Source organism: Lissotriton vulgaris, chromosome 2_1, assembly GCF_964263255.1.
Source record: "Lissotriton vulgaris chromosome 2_1, aLisVul1.2, whole genome shotgun sequence".
Taxonomy (NCBI): Eukaryota; Metazoa; Chordata; class Amphibia; order Caudata; family Salamandridae; genus Lissotriton; species Lissotriton vulgaris.
Window position 1 is genome coordinate 2,044,087,112 of NC_141687.1, and position 15,187 is coordinate 2,044,102,298.

The following is a 15,187-nucleotide window of genomic DNA, read 5'->3' on the forward strand; positions in this document are numbered from 1 at the left end:
CCAGAAGAGCATCTCATACTGATTGGCTGGTGGAAGATTGAAGAAACAAATGTTGCAGAAGCTTCATGAAATTGTTGTTCATGTAAGTGCATGTTCTTAGAGCAATTTAGAACCTTCCCCATTTGCCTAGACCTTACACCACGTTATGCTTTGAGACTCTACTGAGTTTCTTGAACCTCTCTTTATCGGAAGTTCTGCTTTGATATTTTTGATCTCGTGAGCTGATTTAATGCTGTAGCTTTATGCTTTCCCACACTTGTTCAAACTAGAGCTCTCTATGGGTTCTGACTGACTCCTTTTCTCCCACATTCTTAGAATAGAGATTCTCTCCTTCATAGAACACGCTTAACGGATTTATTAATCTTTTTGTTTATTGATTGATTTTAATAAGATGCTATTGACTAAATTTGATGAATTTATCTTGTGATCTAATAAAGATGATCTTCTAACAGATTTAACTAATAAAACCTATTAACTTATACAAACTAGTCTTAAATAACTAAAAATAGACTGATTGTGATGATAATTTATCGGAGGCATTGTTCTCCTCTTCTCTAAAACAACGGCAAAGATACATATGGCTTAAAAAGGTAAATCAGAGTGGGAACTAACCCGTGTGATGGTAAGCCAACAACTCTTAATTTCAAAACAGATTCCCACTCCAGCAATGTCAGTAAATGTACTTTAATTTTCAGTCTCACTCCAGTTCTCGCTCCCTCCCCACCACCCAGCAAAAAGGGACACCCACCTGTGTAACCCAGGCCCCTCTGGGAGCGTGGCAGGTCCCCCACTGCTCGGATCTGGACCGCTGGAAGGAGGTGCTGTCGCTCTGAACAAGGCCTCCTTTCATCTTGTGTCATCCTCTTTTCTGTATTGGACCCAGAGTCAGTCTTTTTCCTTCTCTGGCCACTTCCCTTCCTATTCCATTGGGTCTGTTTCTACTTAGGTTTGCTTCCAAGGGAGGGGAAACAAGTCCTTCATTTGTGTCTGTCTTTTCTCTATCTTTGTGTATTATTTGTCCTTTCTCTCTGTCACTGTACTTTTCTTTTCTTCCAGGTCTTATTCGGTGGGGAACTATGACTTGAAATGCAGGTGTGTGATATTTAAAACGTAGGACATGTGCCTTTCTGCCAGTGTCACATTACTGCCAATGGCTCTCCTGTGGTGTAATGTGTATTACTTCCAGACAGGAACAAAGGTGCATTGGGTGTGGGGGAAGGGTGTTTCTCTCCTAAGCAGGATGGTCTGGGAGGTTGTACTCAGCTCTTCCTGAGCTTCAAAGTCTAGCCTGACTGCTGTACCCAGACCGTTCCTAACGTCTGAAGATGCCTGCCCTGTCACTGGCAATTGTAGTCTACGCCTGGGCCTGCCCTTTGTTTCCCTATACAGATTGAAACCCAGCTGAAGGAAAAGGAAAAATTGACCAGAACCAGTTAAGGTTAGCCAAAGGGGGGGGGGGGGGTCCCCCTCACACAGGCTGGCACTGGGTATACAAGTGGCACCCTCAGAACGTCTCATCAGAACACTTTTTAAACTGTGGAAACTCAGAAGAAGGACCACCCTGCTGTTTGAAGCCTGAAGAAAGACTGAACCTGCTTGCTTTGAACTTAGGGCCCCAGAAGTAACTCCAAGGGTCAGTTTGCTCACCTCCAATGTGAGCTACAGGAAAACAACTAGTTTCCACAGGCCTTCACTGCAACTGCCAAACTGACCAGTACCAACTGGACCTGCCTGATTCCAGCTGCAGGCCTCTGCTGGAGTTAGTCCTAACCATCGAAAGAAGCTCCCCAGGTCCTAGACACTTGGCTGGTTTGAGTGTGTAGAACCCTAAAACTGCAAGAACTGGACTACAGATAAAAAACATAGGTTCTAGGTTATTTGCACTGAAAAGAAAGGTTCCCGGTCTCCTCAAGAATGCGAGTGGAGTTCACCGAACCAAATGCAGGATCTGCATCCAACTGCTGACAAGACCTTTCCAGATATAGATCCAGGACTTCACCTCCAGAATTTCTTCAGATCAACAACAACCACCCACGATTCCTGCCAATGCACGGTTACAATTGTCGAGCAGCTCTTCATACCTACAATGACCGCACTGCCAACACGAAATTCTGACCAAGACCTGGGACTCCAGCAACCTACCATCGTCAAACCCTTCTCCGGATCCAGCCCTGCAGCTCGGCCACTGACGACCTACTGGACGAGTGCTTCTCACTTGAAACTGGACTAAGTAAGAAGGTAGACTTTCTAACAAGACAAACCCGGCCCTGGTCCCTGTAACTGACTTGCGCTCCATCATGGTCATCTTTAACCTTTGACTTTGCCTCAGTCCAGAGATTGGCTGTTTGTGCTTTTTGGCATTACTTCTTTTAGAAAACTTTAAAATGTAATATCTCCAGTTTACTTAGTATAAATCAACCAATCAGGGTTTTTGAAGCGTGCTACTCACCCGTGAGGGTTCGAAGGCGCTTAGGAATATTTTATTTATTAAAATGTACTCTATTTTTTAAAATTGGTTTGGGGATTTTCTTATGCTGTGCTTGATTTTATCACGGTTTGAGGGTTGCAGAAATGCTTTACAGATTGCTTCTGTGATTTGTCCGAATGCTTTTGTTACAAGCTACCAGACCACTAAGCACAAGTTTATTTAGTGACTTTTGTAGTTCACCCTGATAAGGACTGTGTTTATTACTTACGTGGGGCTGTCACTCCTCACAACTAAAAACTACATTTCTTACAAGTAGTAAGACTTATTATTGGCTGCCAGAATAATAAACACATTTCTCTGTATCTTTCATATCAAGGTTGACTTGTAATGGCATCCAAAGGGTTACCTGAAAATATTATGATCTCAAATGGGGGTAATACAAGGTGCTCAAGCCTGCTTGCTGGCAGTGAAATGAGTTTCCTAGGATTCAATTACTATAACATATTCGTGGAATATTTGTGTTGCTGACATGTGTTTCATGTGGAATTTTAAAAGTAGGTACTATTAAAAAGGTGATTTGAATGTGAAAGAAATATTAAACACATATTGTGACTGGGAAGGCCGTGTGAGTGATGGCTTGTCATACATTTTCTTGCCAGGAGCAGCCTCATACAAAAAAGAATTAACTATTCCCCTAAATTAAATACCAGCTAATGTATATTTATAACATTTTCCTTAGAAAATATATTAATTTTACAGAGCTTGTACCGGTTGTTAAGTATATATTTTATCTGACATTCATTCTGAAACTCACATACGAACAGGGGTGCATTAATTTTGAGCTTTCGTGCTGAACTCGTAGGGTTTCCATATTATGGAAATTAACACAAGTTGGAAAAGGATCATGTGCACCTAGAAACAACATTAAAAGTGTTCTTCAAATTCCCAACTACTAGTCATACGAAGAATTGGGTCAATACATGTGAAGTGTGAATTTGACAGTAAAAGGGCATGAGTGTTTGTATTTTCGAATGCATTAATCTTAGCAAATTCATACAACAATTTCTGTAACACCCTTGTTGATATCAATGAATAGATTAAAATATAAGGCAGGCATTTATATTTAATGTATTTAAGCTATGTATCAAATACAATCAGATGCTCCACAAAACCTATCACCACAGGTTTATACATTATGTTGCTACTAATAGTTTACCAAGCTTTAGTGAGACATACCTTTGTGCCATACCTATTGGAATATAATTCAAAAAGATAGAAGCCTATGCATTAATTTTGCTCTACTAAACATAGAAATGAAGTAGCTTTTGACCAAGTTGATTTTTTAGACATGAGAGGATTTTGTAGAGGAAGTCAAGATAATGCAAAACCTATAAATGAAACCGAGTACATACTGGAATGCCACATGGTAACTGTCTTACTTTGTGCTAAAATGAACAACAATTCCTTGTTTCTGTCCAGAAAAGAGGCAATAATAGTAATTTGTGTGATAACTAGTTATTTTGACTAACAATATCCCAAGTCATTGTCCTCATTCGCTAGAACACACAAAAATGGAGCATTTAATGTAAGGAATTCGAACAAACCTTACCAAGCTTGCTGAAAATGAATGGAAAAAAATGCAATTATTTTTAGTAGTTTATATTTCTTTTAATCTATCATAAAAAGTAAGACAAACCCCACATATCAACCTTTAATTTATTTGCAGTTTATACATTGACAAAACAAATTCTCACAGATGAGAAAAATCAGGGAACAAAAGATTCAGTAATTTTCTTGGTGGTTAACAAAATACAGAAATTCAAGGAGTGCAACTTGCACCGCATTGAAAAAAAAAACATTTTGTTAATAAGGATATTCAAATATAGAATTACTTGAATGCTGCAACACACAAGAACATGTAAAACAACCAATCTATACACAACGGGCTACTTCTCCCTTTAAATAGTATACTTTTTAATCCAGTCCTTGTCTTCTGCAAGTAATTAAACGGGTGTTTGCAATACAGCGGTTAATTGGTCCACTGAAAAATATCTACTGTTAATAAAACTAGTGTTCTGCTTAGCAGTTACTTCATTTAATAGATTATGCAAATAACACACGCCAGGTGACTGGCAAAATACTTATCAAGAAGAAATAATACCTATAATCAAATCAATAGCAAGAATCATATTCGTCCAGATATACTTTCTTAGCCATGGCTTTTCACACAACGCTGAAATATACATTGAGTACTATTTCATCTTCAAAGAGACATTCATAAAGTGCCTTTCATGTCTTTGTTATTTCTGCGCAAAGGAACTGGAGACCTTCTCAAATGGCAGAAACAGGTTTGGAAACCTGTTTTTTCTTTTTGTTACGAGTAGAAAGTCAACACACTCTTGTGATTTCCCCTAACCAGCAACACCGGGGGTAAGTTCTTTGAAAGAATTTCCAACCAAGCCATATATAGATAGTCTGACACCGTGCTTTTTCTTGCCACAGGTAGGCTTCTATAAAGAAAGGAAGACATATTGACATTATACACTTAATACTGATCCTTAAATAAGTGTATGGAATCTTTTTTTATTATGGATAAGTATAGATGTTAAATCATTAAAAAAGTGTTTAATATTCTGCTAATTTTCAATGGTGCATGCATTAAATTAATCTGAGTCACCAACAACAATGTACTTTGATGCACTAGGCTGCTTCATTTCTAGTATGAGCAGGAATGATAGAAAAACACATTTTAGAACTTTTAATGGTACTGGGACTCTGGATTATAGGGATTTAAAAGATCAGCAACATAGCTAAATGTATTAATAAGGTAAGACCATAGCTGAACAAATGCTGGCCTTCAGTGACTAATTGTTCTAGTTTTTGACAAGCATGCATCAGCACTCAGGATAGAGCAAGGGGTCAACTAGTAGGATTTACTGTGTATTTTAGCATGACCATTACTCTATGTTTGAACATAATATTGTCTGCCCATACTAATTGCAAAATGGTGGCCACTACATGAACCTGCAGAAATTCAACACTAGAACAGCTTTACAGCCAGTTAAGCAACCTGTGCAACACTGACAGGATTGGTAGGGTGTTACTGCTTGAGGGCAGCTTCTTTTACAAGTTTCACTCCACTGTAAGGTGCAAGTTATAGGTCAGCTAGACAATGGGGCATTTTGGACAGCATTACGTGAAGCAACTTGGTGTGGCTACTTATGAAGGGCTGCCTATCTATCTGTCTGTCTGTCTATCTGTCTCTATCTATCTGTTCATCTGTCTATCTAGCTATCTTTCTGTCTCTCTGTATATCTATATATATTCTTTGTTTCAAGTACGTTTTCAATAAGATTTAACATTTGTTGTGCACAAACAGAAAATCACTGATAAACCACTGGATTTTGCTAATTAGTGTTAGCCGTAATGTCTCATTGCACAGCTCGTGACTTTACACGTAATGTCACAGACCACATCACGAATGAACTAAATGATGATACTGCATCATCTACCATTGACAACATGAATGACATCACTATGTATGTTCAATCATTTGTATATGTGTTATTTGATGATGATGTCTTGCTATGTATAGTTCTCAAATATCACGTCACCTTTGGTTCAAGTACTTGTCCCGTGCCCAGTATGGACATAACCTACTGCACATGGGCTTTTACCAGGCGCTGGGGGAAGTGGGTGCGTGGTCCTATCAGGGGCCAAAGGCCATAGCTTAATTTGAGTGGAATTGTACTTTCCAGTTATGGCAGGGAGTAATTCTCTGTAATGCTGTATATATATATTTAAAAGATAATTTATTTTATACATTATGTATTGTATTACACACGATACTTACAAAACAATGAGGTTTGCAGACCTAGAATGTTCCTGCAGAATTTCATTTAGACGCACTTGACGATAACTCTATAGAGAAATTAAAAATACTTATCATTTTATGCAATCTATTTTTTACTAAATCCGATCAGAATTACGCAGTCACGCATCTCTATTAATAAACAGTACAACGTTTAAAAATATGTGAGTTACGAATGTTGAAACAAGCTTCAGGTTCAAGATATGCAGTTCAATAAGTGAGATAAGTCAACAAATGTGCAGACACATTGTGCTTCATTGTGAGTGCCAGTATATAGGGTGTTCATGTGACACAAACAAGGTAACTGCTGTTAGTGAAGTTAGGAGGGATATCATACTAAGGCCCACTGAGTGCAGGAGCTGATCTGTGCCTTACTGCAGTTTTTTATCCACCAGATTGAAGCTGCTGACTACTGTTTTTGAAGCTCAACACATTAGCAAAATGATTGCTAATCTGAGACGTCGGGTGACTTAAAACGTTGATTTTGGATAAACAGACATTTAGGGTGTAAATGCATGAGACGTGAATGGGACTGTTGCAAAGGGAAGACCATTGAGGTCATGTTATCAGATTCTTCTTTAGGTGATGTCTCCCCTCCTTTGGAGCACCCCAGCACTGAAACTACAGCCCCAGAAAATTGTAGGTGTTAATGCTTTAGAATAACCAGGTTTTCAGTATTTTTGTATTTAAATATCTCAAAATTCTATCAAGAACGAATTTGAAATCAAAACCTATTCCAGTAATGTGGGGACAGATAAGAAAACGAACAGCCTCCATTTCGAGTGGTTCGAATGAGCTGAGCTGTTAGAAATGCGTACCTTATCTGAAGACCTCGGGTTTCTGCTCCGGTGGTCATCCAAGAGCCTCGAACGCAGGCAGGCCGTACCATTTCCATACAGCTGTCCATGATTGTGGCAGGATCTTGAACAAACTGTGCTTTCTAAAGGGGAGCCAGTGTAAGCAGCGGCGGCCGGCACAGTTAAACATGGTGAGGCTGGGCAGGGTGAGAGGGGGACTAGTCAACAGGTGACAGAACAGGTATAATTAAATAAATAAATATTACCTGTTCTGTCATCTTTCGTCTTTCCCCACCTGCCGCACCCTGCCCCGTCTCATCGCCCCGCACGCTTACCTGGGCCTGCCGCCACTGAGTGTAAGACCCTTAAAGTAGGTGTAGAAGGGGATCCAGAGGGACGTTTACAGACCAGATGGGCTGCCGTATAAGTACCACCTGTGGTCTTTACAGGAGGACGTCATTTACAGCTACCAGGAGTGCATTTCCATAACCCAAGAGACTCGTTATGAGAGCCTGGGCCACAGTTTTCCTTGAGCTAACGGGAAGCCACGGGAAAACTCTCCTGAGCAGTCAAAGGTTTACAAAGAAGGATCATCAGATGGAGTTCACATGTCCCACATAGGCAGCCAGTCATCCACCAGAATGCCCAGATTCCTTACCACCTCCTTAGTGCAGATGGCATCATCAAGCTCATCTGGCCACCAATCCTCTGACCAAAACTCCTGTGCCTTGTCCAACAATAGAAATAGAATTTCAGTCTTCCCTACATTCACATGTAAACTGCTGTTTCATCCAAGGAGCCACTTTTCCCATACAGTTAGTAAACCTAACTTTGGTAGTTTCTGAATACTGCCGTATGGAGATCACCAATTGAGTATCGCCTGCATAGGATAGGATCTCAAACCCATAGGAATCCACGATCTTACCTAATGGGACCAGAAGTATATTTAAAAGTGAAGGTCTCAGGGATGACCCCTAAGGAACCCCCCAGTTGTTGGTATCAATCCTGGATTTAAACAGGTAGACAGAAACAACATGAGTTCTGTCTCCCAGAAAATCTCTAAAACAAGGTAATACCTCTGCATAAATTCCAATATCGTACAGTGTCTGTGGCTGGATGAGATACTGAATTGAAGGCAGCCAAGTGTATGGTATTCCAGCCCATTGCCACAGGTGGTCTATCATGCAAAACACTGAAAACCTTTGTTAATGTTAATGTTACCACACTTTGTATAGCGCAACAGCTGCCCCTGCTAAGGCCTTTGGTATCGCTTTGTTCGCCTAAGTTGGCAGGGTATGCCCAGACGTGGGTCCCTTGCTCACTCTACCACTAGATTCAAGATAGTCTGGCTGATGAGGATTATGAATTTGAAACCGATCCCAGGATTCTTGTTTCCAGTCCAGGGAAGACATGGCTTGGCAGTTCGGGCTGGGGTGTTCCCATGAGGTACACGGTCAGACTGATTTGCATATGGCCATGTCTGAACTGGGGTGGTGGAGTGAGCTAAAGAATGGTGATGGATTAAACCCAGACCACTTGACTGGGGGTCAGTGTTTGATTTGCTCAAACGCTCCGTCCATCATCCCCTTTGGTATCGCCCCTGCAAAGGCAGGCAGGTTTTGAAGGCCAGAGGTCCTCTGCAATTCTGACAATCCCAGTTATTCGAAATTTTCAAAATGAATGCCATCCATCAGGCTACTGATTCCAATACAGCAGATGCCTTTCATTTGGGTTTATTTTTCTTCCTGCTAGTTTTTCAACACATAATGTAGATTATGTTTACCCTGGTTTCTTGTTTTTTTACGTTTATATCACAAACATCTCTAAATCTGGCCTAATTCTTGCCTAATTCATGACCCCTACATCTTCATATTATTTTGTTTTCCTTATAGGGTCATTTCCTTCTTTGGGTGGGGGCATGGGGTCACCCAAATCTCTCATTCATTTCCACATAGAATCGTATCTCTCAGTAGATAGTTGTCCATAGGTGCACTTTTCTCCTATTTTCACATCATCTGTGCTCCCTGATTTGCTTGTCTCTCGGGCTTACTTTTACTCTTTCCATTGACCGTGCACACATTCTCTTATCCTTCTTCCCTCCTCTATCGCCCACTCCTTGCTTACTGTTATGTTTAAAATATGTAGCCTTTTAGCTTACTTCTGCTTTGTAATCTATAGACTCTTGTCCCCTTTGCTGTATATGCCTTAAAATGTTACCCTTGTTTCTCCCCCTCTTTGTTCAGCCTGTGCTACTTTTCCTACTCCTCCTTCTTGTACCTCCGGTTAAGATGAAAATAGAAGGCATACTTTGAAACCCATGGTATTTGTTCCCTTAATGGGTTCTTTTTCATTTTCAGAAATCTGTTTATCTTATCATTCCCTTTTTCAGAAAGTGAGGCTGTGCTAGAGATCATTTTAGGCCTGGTGCCTAGAAACAGCTTTAGCTGGTATGCCAACCTCATCAAACCAAATAATAAATAAAAAAAATAAACAAAATTGCACGTACATATATAGAGCAGCGTTTGTTACGTCATTTTCATCCCCTTTTTTTTTTTTTTGCAGATTTATATAGCGCAAACTCGACCCGAAGGTATTGGAGCGCTTACATGAGCACCAGTTACGTTACACAAGGACACATTTTTTTTGTTGGTATGCACAGGGAGATTAAGTGATTGCTCAGAATCACTGGATGTGGAGTCGACCCCGAGGCTCGAACCTTGGTTTCGCAACTCCAAAGTCAACAGTCTAGCCGTGAGACCACATCCTCTTCCCTTTGATCGGTTGAGCTGCATTTTTCTTCTGCCTACCACAGCACAGAACATGGGGAAATGGGCCAGCCCACTTCTTGGCTCTCTTACACTTTTCAGTGACGCCATAACACCTGATCATATGTGCACATTCGCCATAAAAGAAGTGCACTTCAGTGCCAGAGCTGGAGGGCCAATATTTTACGGTGCCAATGCATTTTCTTTCAGCTCCTTATCGTTTTTCTAGCCTTGTTTGTTTAAACTATGTCTACAGGTTACAATCATTCATAGCCAAGTGTCCCATCTGTTTGCACAAATAAGATTAATCTTTTTCTCTGAAATGCATTAAAATGAGTTTTCTATGCATCTGCATGCTACGAATCAGCCACAGTGTTCTATTACCATGATATGCTATGGTTCTTTTTAAATGCACATTTTTTGTTGCAAGCATACAGCTGCAATGTTTAGGCAGCAATGTATTTTTTTTATCTTAAAGGTTTATGCCTGCAATACATATTTTTATGTGAAACATCACACCCACCAATTTGGCAAGGCCACATACATTGACTTTACCAATACTTATTTAATATTATTTTTTACTTCCGCCTCAGGATTTAATAAGAGTTTGGGAGCATTTTTGCCTCATTCTACATCCAATTGACTTGCTAAAAAATGGATTATCTCCAAAACTAACTTTCATAAACACCAAGACGGTATTCAGATAGCAACACATAGTGACCCTCAGACCTGAAAAGCAACGTCAAGAAGTGACACGTGGTTCAGTTATATGTACATCCATGATTTTTAGGTCTCGCCTACGCAGCGCACATGCTGCATAAGAGACCTTTAGCCGTCGTACAGCTCTTTTTCCAAGTACATACTTGTGGCGGCATACATGTTGTGGGAGTGCGCAGCGGCTTGCCATAAGCACGAGTGTGTGCTTTGAAAAATAGTAAACAGCTGCTGCTTAGCGCGCGCGCGCACTCCCCCTCCTTCCCACTTGTTTACTTCTTCAAGGCTCAAGCCTGCCCAGCTGCAAGAGTTGTCTCCTGTGTGTGCGCACGTGCACTCCCGCCACCCCTCCCACTTGTTTCCATGACACCTGGTTCACCGGACTCCATGCACATGTTTAATATGCATGGTTCCCTGCCCTGTTACGGCCTGTCCCTAGAGTGTGTGTGTGATTTCCTGTCCCATGATATAAAAGTTCCTCGGCTAGGGTCTGAACTGGGAGGAAGAGCTCAGCGACTCAATGTGCTGTGGGACTTAATATGGGGACTCCTGTCCGTCGTGCTCTTTCCCCTTGCAATATAACCCTTTACAGAGCACCCAATAGCAAGAAACATACAATGGAAATCCTCTAACAGATGGGTACAAGTCATTTTGCTTCGGCTATCCTGAAGGCAAGCAAAAAGACGTCTTGATTCTTTAGACGTTCATTTTACATGTGGGCCAGCAGAGAGGTGGTAAGCCCTCTCCCCACACCCAGCAGGGCAAGTCCAAGCATGGGCCGCTGTGAAATCGGTCACTTAACTTGAGTGTTTCTTTGAAGTGAAAACAACTGCTTAAGGCGCACTTTGAAAACCGTGCTGTGTTTGTCTGTTTATGTAGGCTTTATTACAGCCACCAGAAAAGCACAGCAAATCTCAGGTAACTGAACAAAAGCTGAGTCATTGCCCTTTAACATAGCAATGTTAGCTTAATTTTCTGATGTTTTGACTGTGTTAAACTTTTAATGTGCAAAGATTTAGCATTCAAGGTTGACCGCAGAGCTCATTGAAAAGTGACCTTTAAAAAACACACGATGAGATTGAGATCTTCCTGCTTCATTTCTTTACCGACCAACATTGTTCTCATTTTCTACACACACTATGGCAGGCATGAACAACAGACACAATTTAACAGTTGTGGCTGGAAGTTTCATATAGACTTAGAAACAACTGCTAATTAGTGCACATGTTTAACTAGTTGAAAGGGTTTAAGAGTTTCAGTACACTGATCTCAAGGGCACGCATCCCCTCCATTAAATATGTTACTTATATGTAACCAATATCTCTCATAGGCATTTAAAGACTGGTTTTAAAGACTTGCTTGAATTAACACATCGCAGCAATTTGTTTTCTGTTGATCTTTGCACAAGCTGTGTCAATGATCTGGCAAATATACATCTGGTGAGCTCCCATCCTACCAAGCGCTCTCATCTCGCACCCACCGCAAAGGTAAGCTGCCAGGCTAAATAGGGTTTGAAGCAATACCCTACTAGGGCTCGTCCAACAGTTGCTCATCTGCCTTTTGGAGCCATCAAGAGCACGAGTGGGCCTTGGGACAAGAACCGCTGGACAAAAATTAACATCCTTAGGCCGAGCACGAGCAGGTGAAATCTGGGTCTTGAAACATTGTGTAGGTTCTGCTCAGGCCTCCCACCTGCATTGCTCTTCTGCTGCTTTGTTCACTCATGATGCCAATTTGTACAGCGGTAGGTGCATGCCTGCCTTCAAAAAGGTGCACAACTAATGCTCATGTCCCCAACTTCTATACTTGGGAGAGGTGTGGCGCAGCGGGCAGAGCAACTGACTCCGGAGCAAAAGAGTCCATGGTTCGATAACCGCCACTGGCAGCAGCTCTGCATCATGTGACTCTGAGCAATAGCTCACTTAATCTCCTTAACGGCCCCCAGCGACTTACAACCCTTGAGGGGTGATAAGTTTGCGCTTTAAAAATACAAATTATTATTATGGTACTTGGCCCTTGGCTTAATTTTATTCATCTGCCAGCATCTGTGCTTTGTGCTATATTAATTCTTCAACACAATACAATATACAACAATGTGTTTTCTTTGAAAATATAATCTGCAATGTATCAAAGGTGTGATTATATGTAAGCCTTTATACTAGGGAAGGTGAAGTGATTATTGGAATGTGACCTAGAGGTCGCATACAGGTGCACTTCCAGATATAATAATGCTCCTCATTAAACTACAATTTTAGAAAAGATGTAGAGGCACCTAATTATAGCAATTAATCCATACTCTCTTGAATTGAAATATGTATTCTTTTACTACATTATTTACATTTGTTGTAATCCCAAATTTTCGCCAAAATGTTTTTACATCAATTTTACATTCAGAGTTTTAGTAAGGACGTAGTTGGCAATTCTCAAATCACTTTTATAAAGCCATGAAATATTTAGCCTCATCCTTAATTACATTTCAACATTATAAAACGGACAGATATATTCCAAAAACTCATCGTAAGTTTCCAGGCAGAACAGCAGAATTCTCAAGCCATCAGGTGCAAAGATGAAACAAACTTTAATTTTGGGGATATCCTTCAGGTGCACTGGATCTCCATCTTTAACTAATTGTGGAAGTCCCTGGAACAGTGAGTTCTAGACAAAATTGGTAATGCACTGGTCACAAATTTCTTCTTGACGCGTTAGATGGTGCGTTCTCTCTACTCTATGGTTGCCTTATGTACTGGTCCTACCTTTGATATAAAAAAATCTCACTATCGTCAACCCTAGATGGAGTCCTGCAGAGAATAGACAGGGACTCATCAGACCCAAATATGTCAATTAAAGGGGCACACCTTGTTAGAAATTGCAGCAAAGAATCAACTGCTGCATCGAATTAGTTAAAACCAATCTTTGAAGGCCTGTGCAGAAAGAAACATTTTTTGATTAACAGAAAATGGAAAATAGTGTTGAAACTTTAAAAAGAACCCTCCAATAGTGCATAAAGAAGGCTGAAAGAGTGGATCAGGAGTACCTCTTTTCTGCTTCCTGTAGATAGGATGAAAAATCAGGCATAGGTGGCAAAGCCCAAACATGGGGGCAGGATCAGAGCTTGGGAGCATTGAACCAAGATTAAGTAAACAATTTCATTGACAGCATTTTTTGGAGAAGGTTCTTGCAGTCTTCCCACTGGTGCATACATTGACTAATTAGTTATTGAAGGCAGGAACAGTAAAGTACTCAAAAGAAATATAACAAGCATTGACATAGCCAATAGGTCTCGCTTTTGGGACCTTAGAAGTGTTTAGTTATCCAGCACAATATCCTTGGTGCAACAACATCAAGTTTTGGATGGCTAAACACTTATAAGGTCCCAAAGGCGAGACCTATTGGCTATGCCAATGCTTGTTTGATGTGGTGTTATATTGATGGTGGGTATCATGCTAAGCCCCAAAGAGTGAGTGGAATCATTTGCTATGTTCCGACAGCAATAATAAAATATTGCCTAGTCCGCCATCCCATTATAAAACCATGGCCATTTATCATTTCAGTTGTATGGCAACAACAGCTACGTTACTGGTGGTGCCATTTCGTTAGTCGTTACCCTTGCCCATTTTAGTGACAAATCTGCAGCATCACTAGCTGTGCCTCCTGTGACGTTTTACCGTACCCACATGTTTATACTTGTTTGTATTGCGTTAACTTCAGTATTATAACTGCTTCCAGACAATCATTATTAGGCCGAAGCGTGTGGCCCTGCAGCTTCTATAGGGCAAAGGAGGCCTATCATTTATGGGCCCGTACCTTGGCTGTACATGTTTCCCTCTGTGGTGGCTCGTCATTGTGCTCTGTGCTATCAGATGGCCATCTGAACAGCAGGTGGTTGGAGTCTCAGTAGGTCCTGGTGCCAGTGTTTAGAAGGGTCCGCCTTCCTATTGTGGTTGCTACCATTATCCACAATCCATGCTGGCACCCTTTGGCAGAAAAAAGAGGCAGATGCTCACGAGCTTGCCTGTAGAGCACTTCAGGATGCTACAGGAACCAATGCACAGCGTGCATTTATATATGGCAAGTATTATAGACTGATATAAGGTGCAGTTTACTACAGCGGCAGATGAATGAATGTTTCTCTTCCAGGGGATACACATCAATAGTCATAAGCACTGAATAATCCCCGCCCATGTGCGGGATCCCTGAGCATATAGAAATATATAAAATGTGTATGCATTACCAAAAAGTGCCCAGCACTACCACTACATACATATATACATGTACATAATAAGCATAAATATGCAGCCTAACATAATTCCGTAGGGCAACATGCCAACATTACATACGTTTGTCTTGCATAAAAAGAAATATTACGCCTAAATACTGTAACAGAAAACATACACTGAAATAGTGTCATACAAGAAAACCTTTATTTTCTTTGAGAAAAGCAGGTATTAGAAGGCATTTGGCCTAAAGGCTGCATAGGTGAATAAACATCATAGTACAGTAAACAACTGGCACCTTGCCTTTAAGGCTTGTAATTATTGTCAGCATTTTTCTAAACAGAATCTTAGAGACAAACAAAAGATTAGACTTCATTCCATGCTGGAGAGATGTAAAA

General features: G+C 40.8%; 1 protein-coding gene across 1 annotated transcript in view; it reads right to left on the bottom strand.

The window, feature by feature from the left end:
• Positions 1-4,128: 4,128 nt before the first annotated feature.
• SLC12A1 (solute carrier family 12 member 1) overlaps positions 4,129-15,187 on the bottom strand; it is a 436,328-nt gene continuing 425,269 nt past the window's right edge. The window contains exons 27-28 of the mRNA XM_086958279.1: positions 6,282-6,349; positions 4,129-4,938 (exon numbers count right to left, since the gene is read on the bottom strand). Of these exons, the coding sequence (XP_086814405.1) occupies positions 4,803-4,938; positions 6,282-6,349 (204 nt within the window). The 3' untranslated portion in view covers positions 4,129-4,802. The remainder of the gene's footprint in view (positions 4,939-6,281; positions 6,350-15,187) is intronic.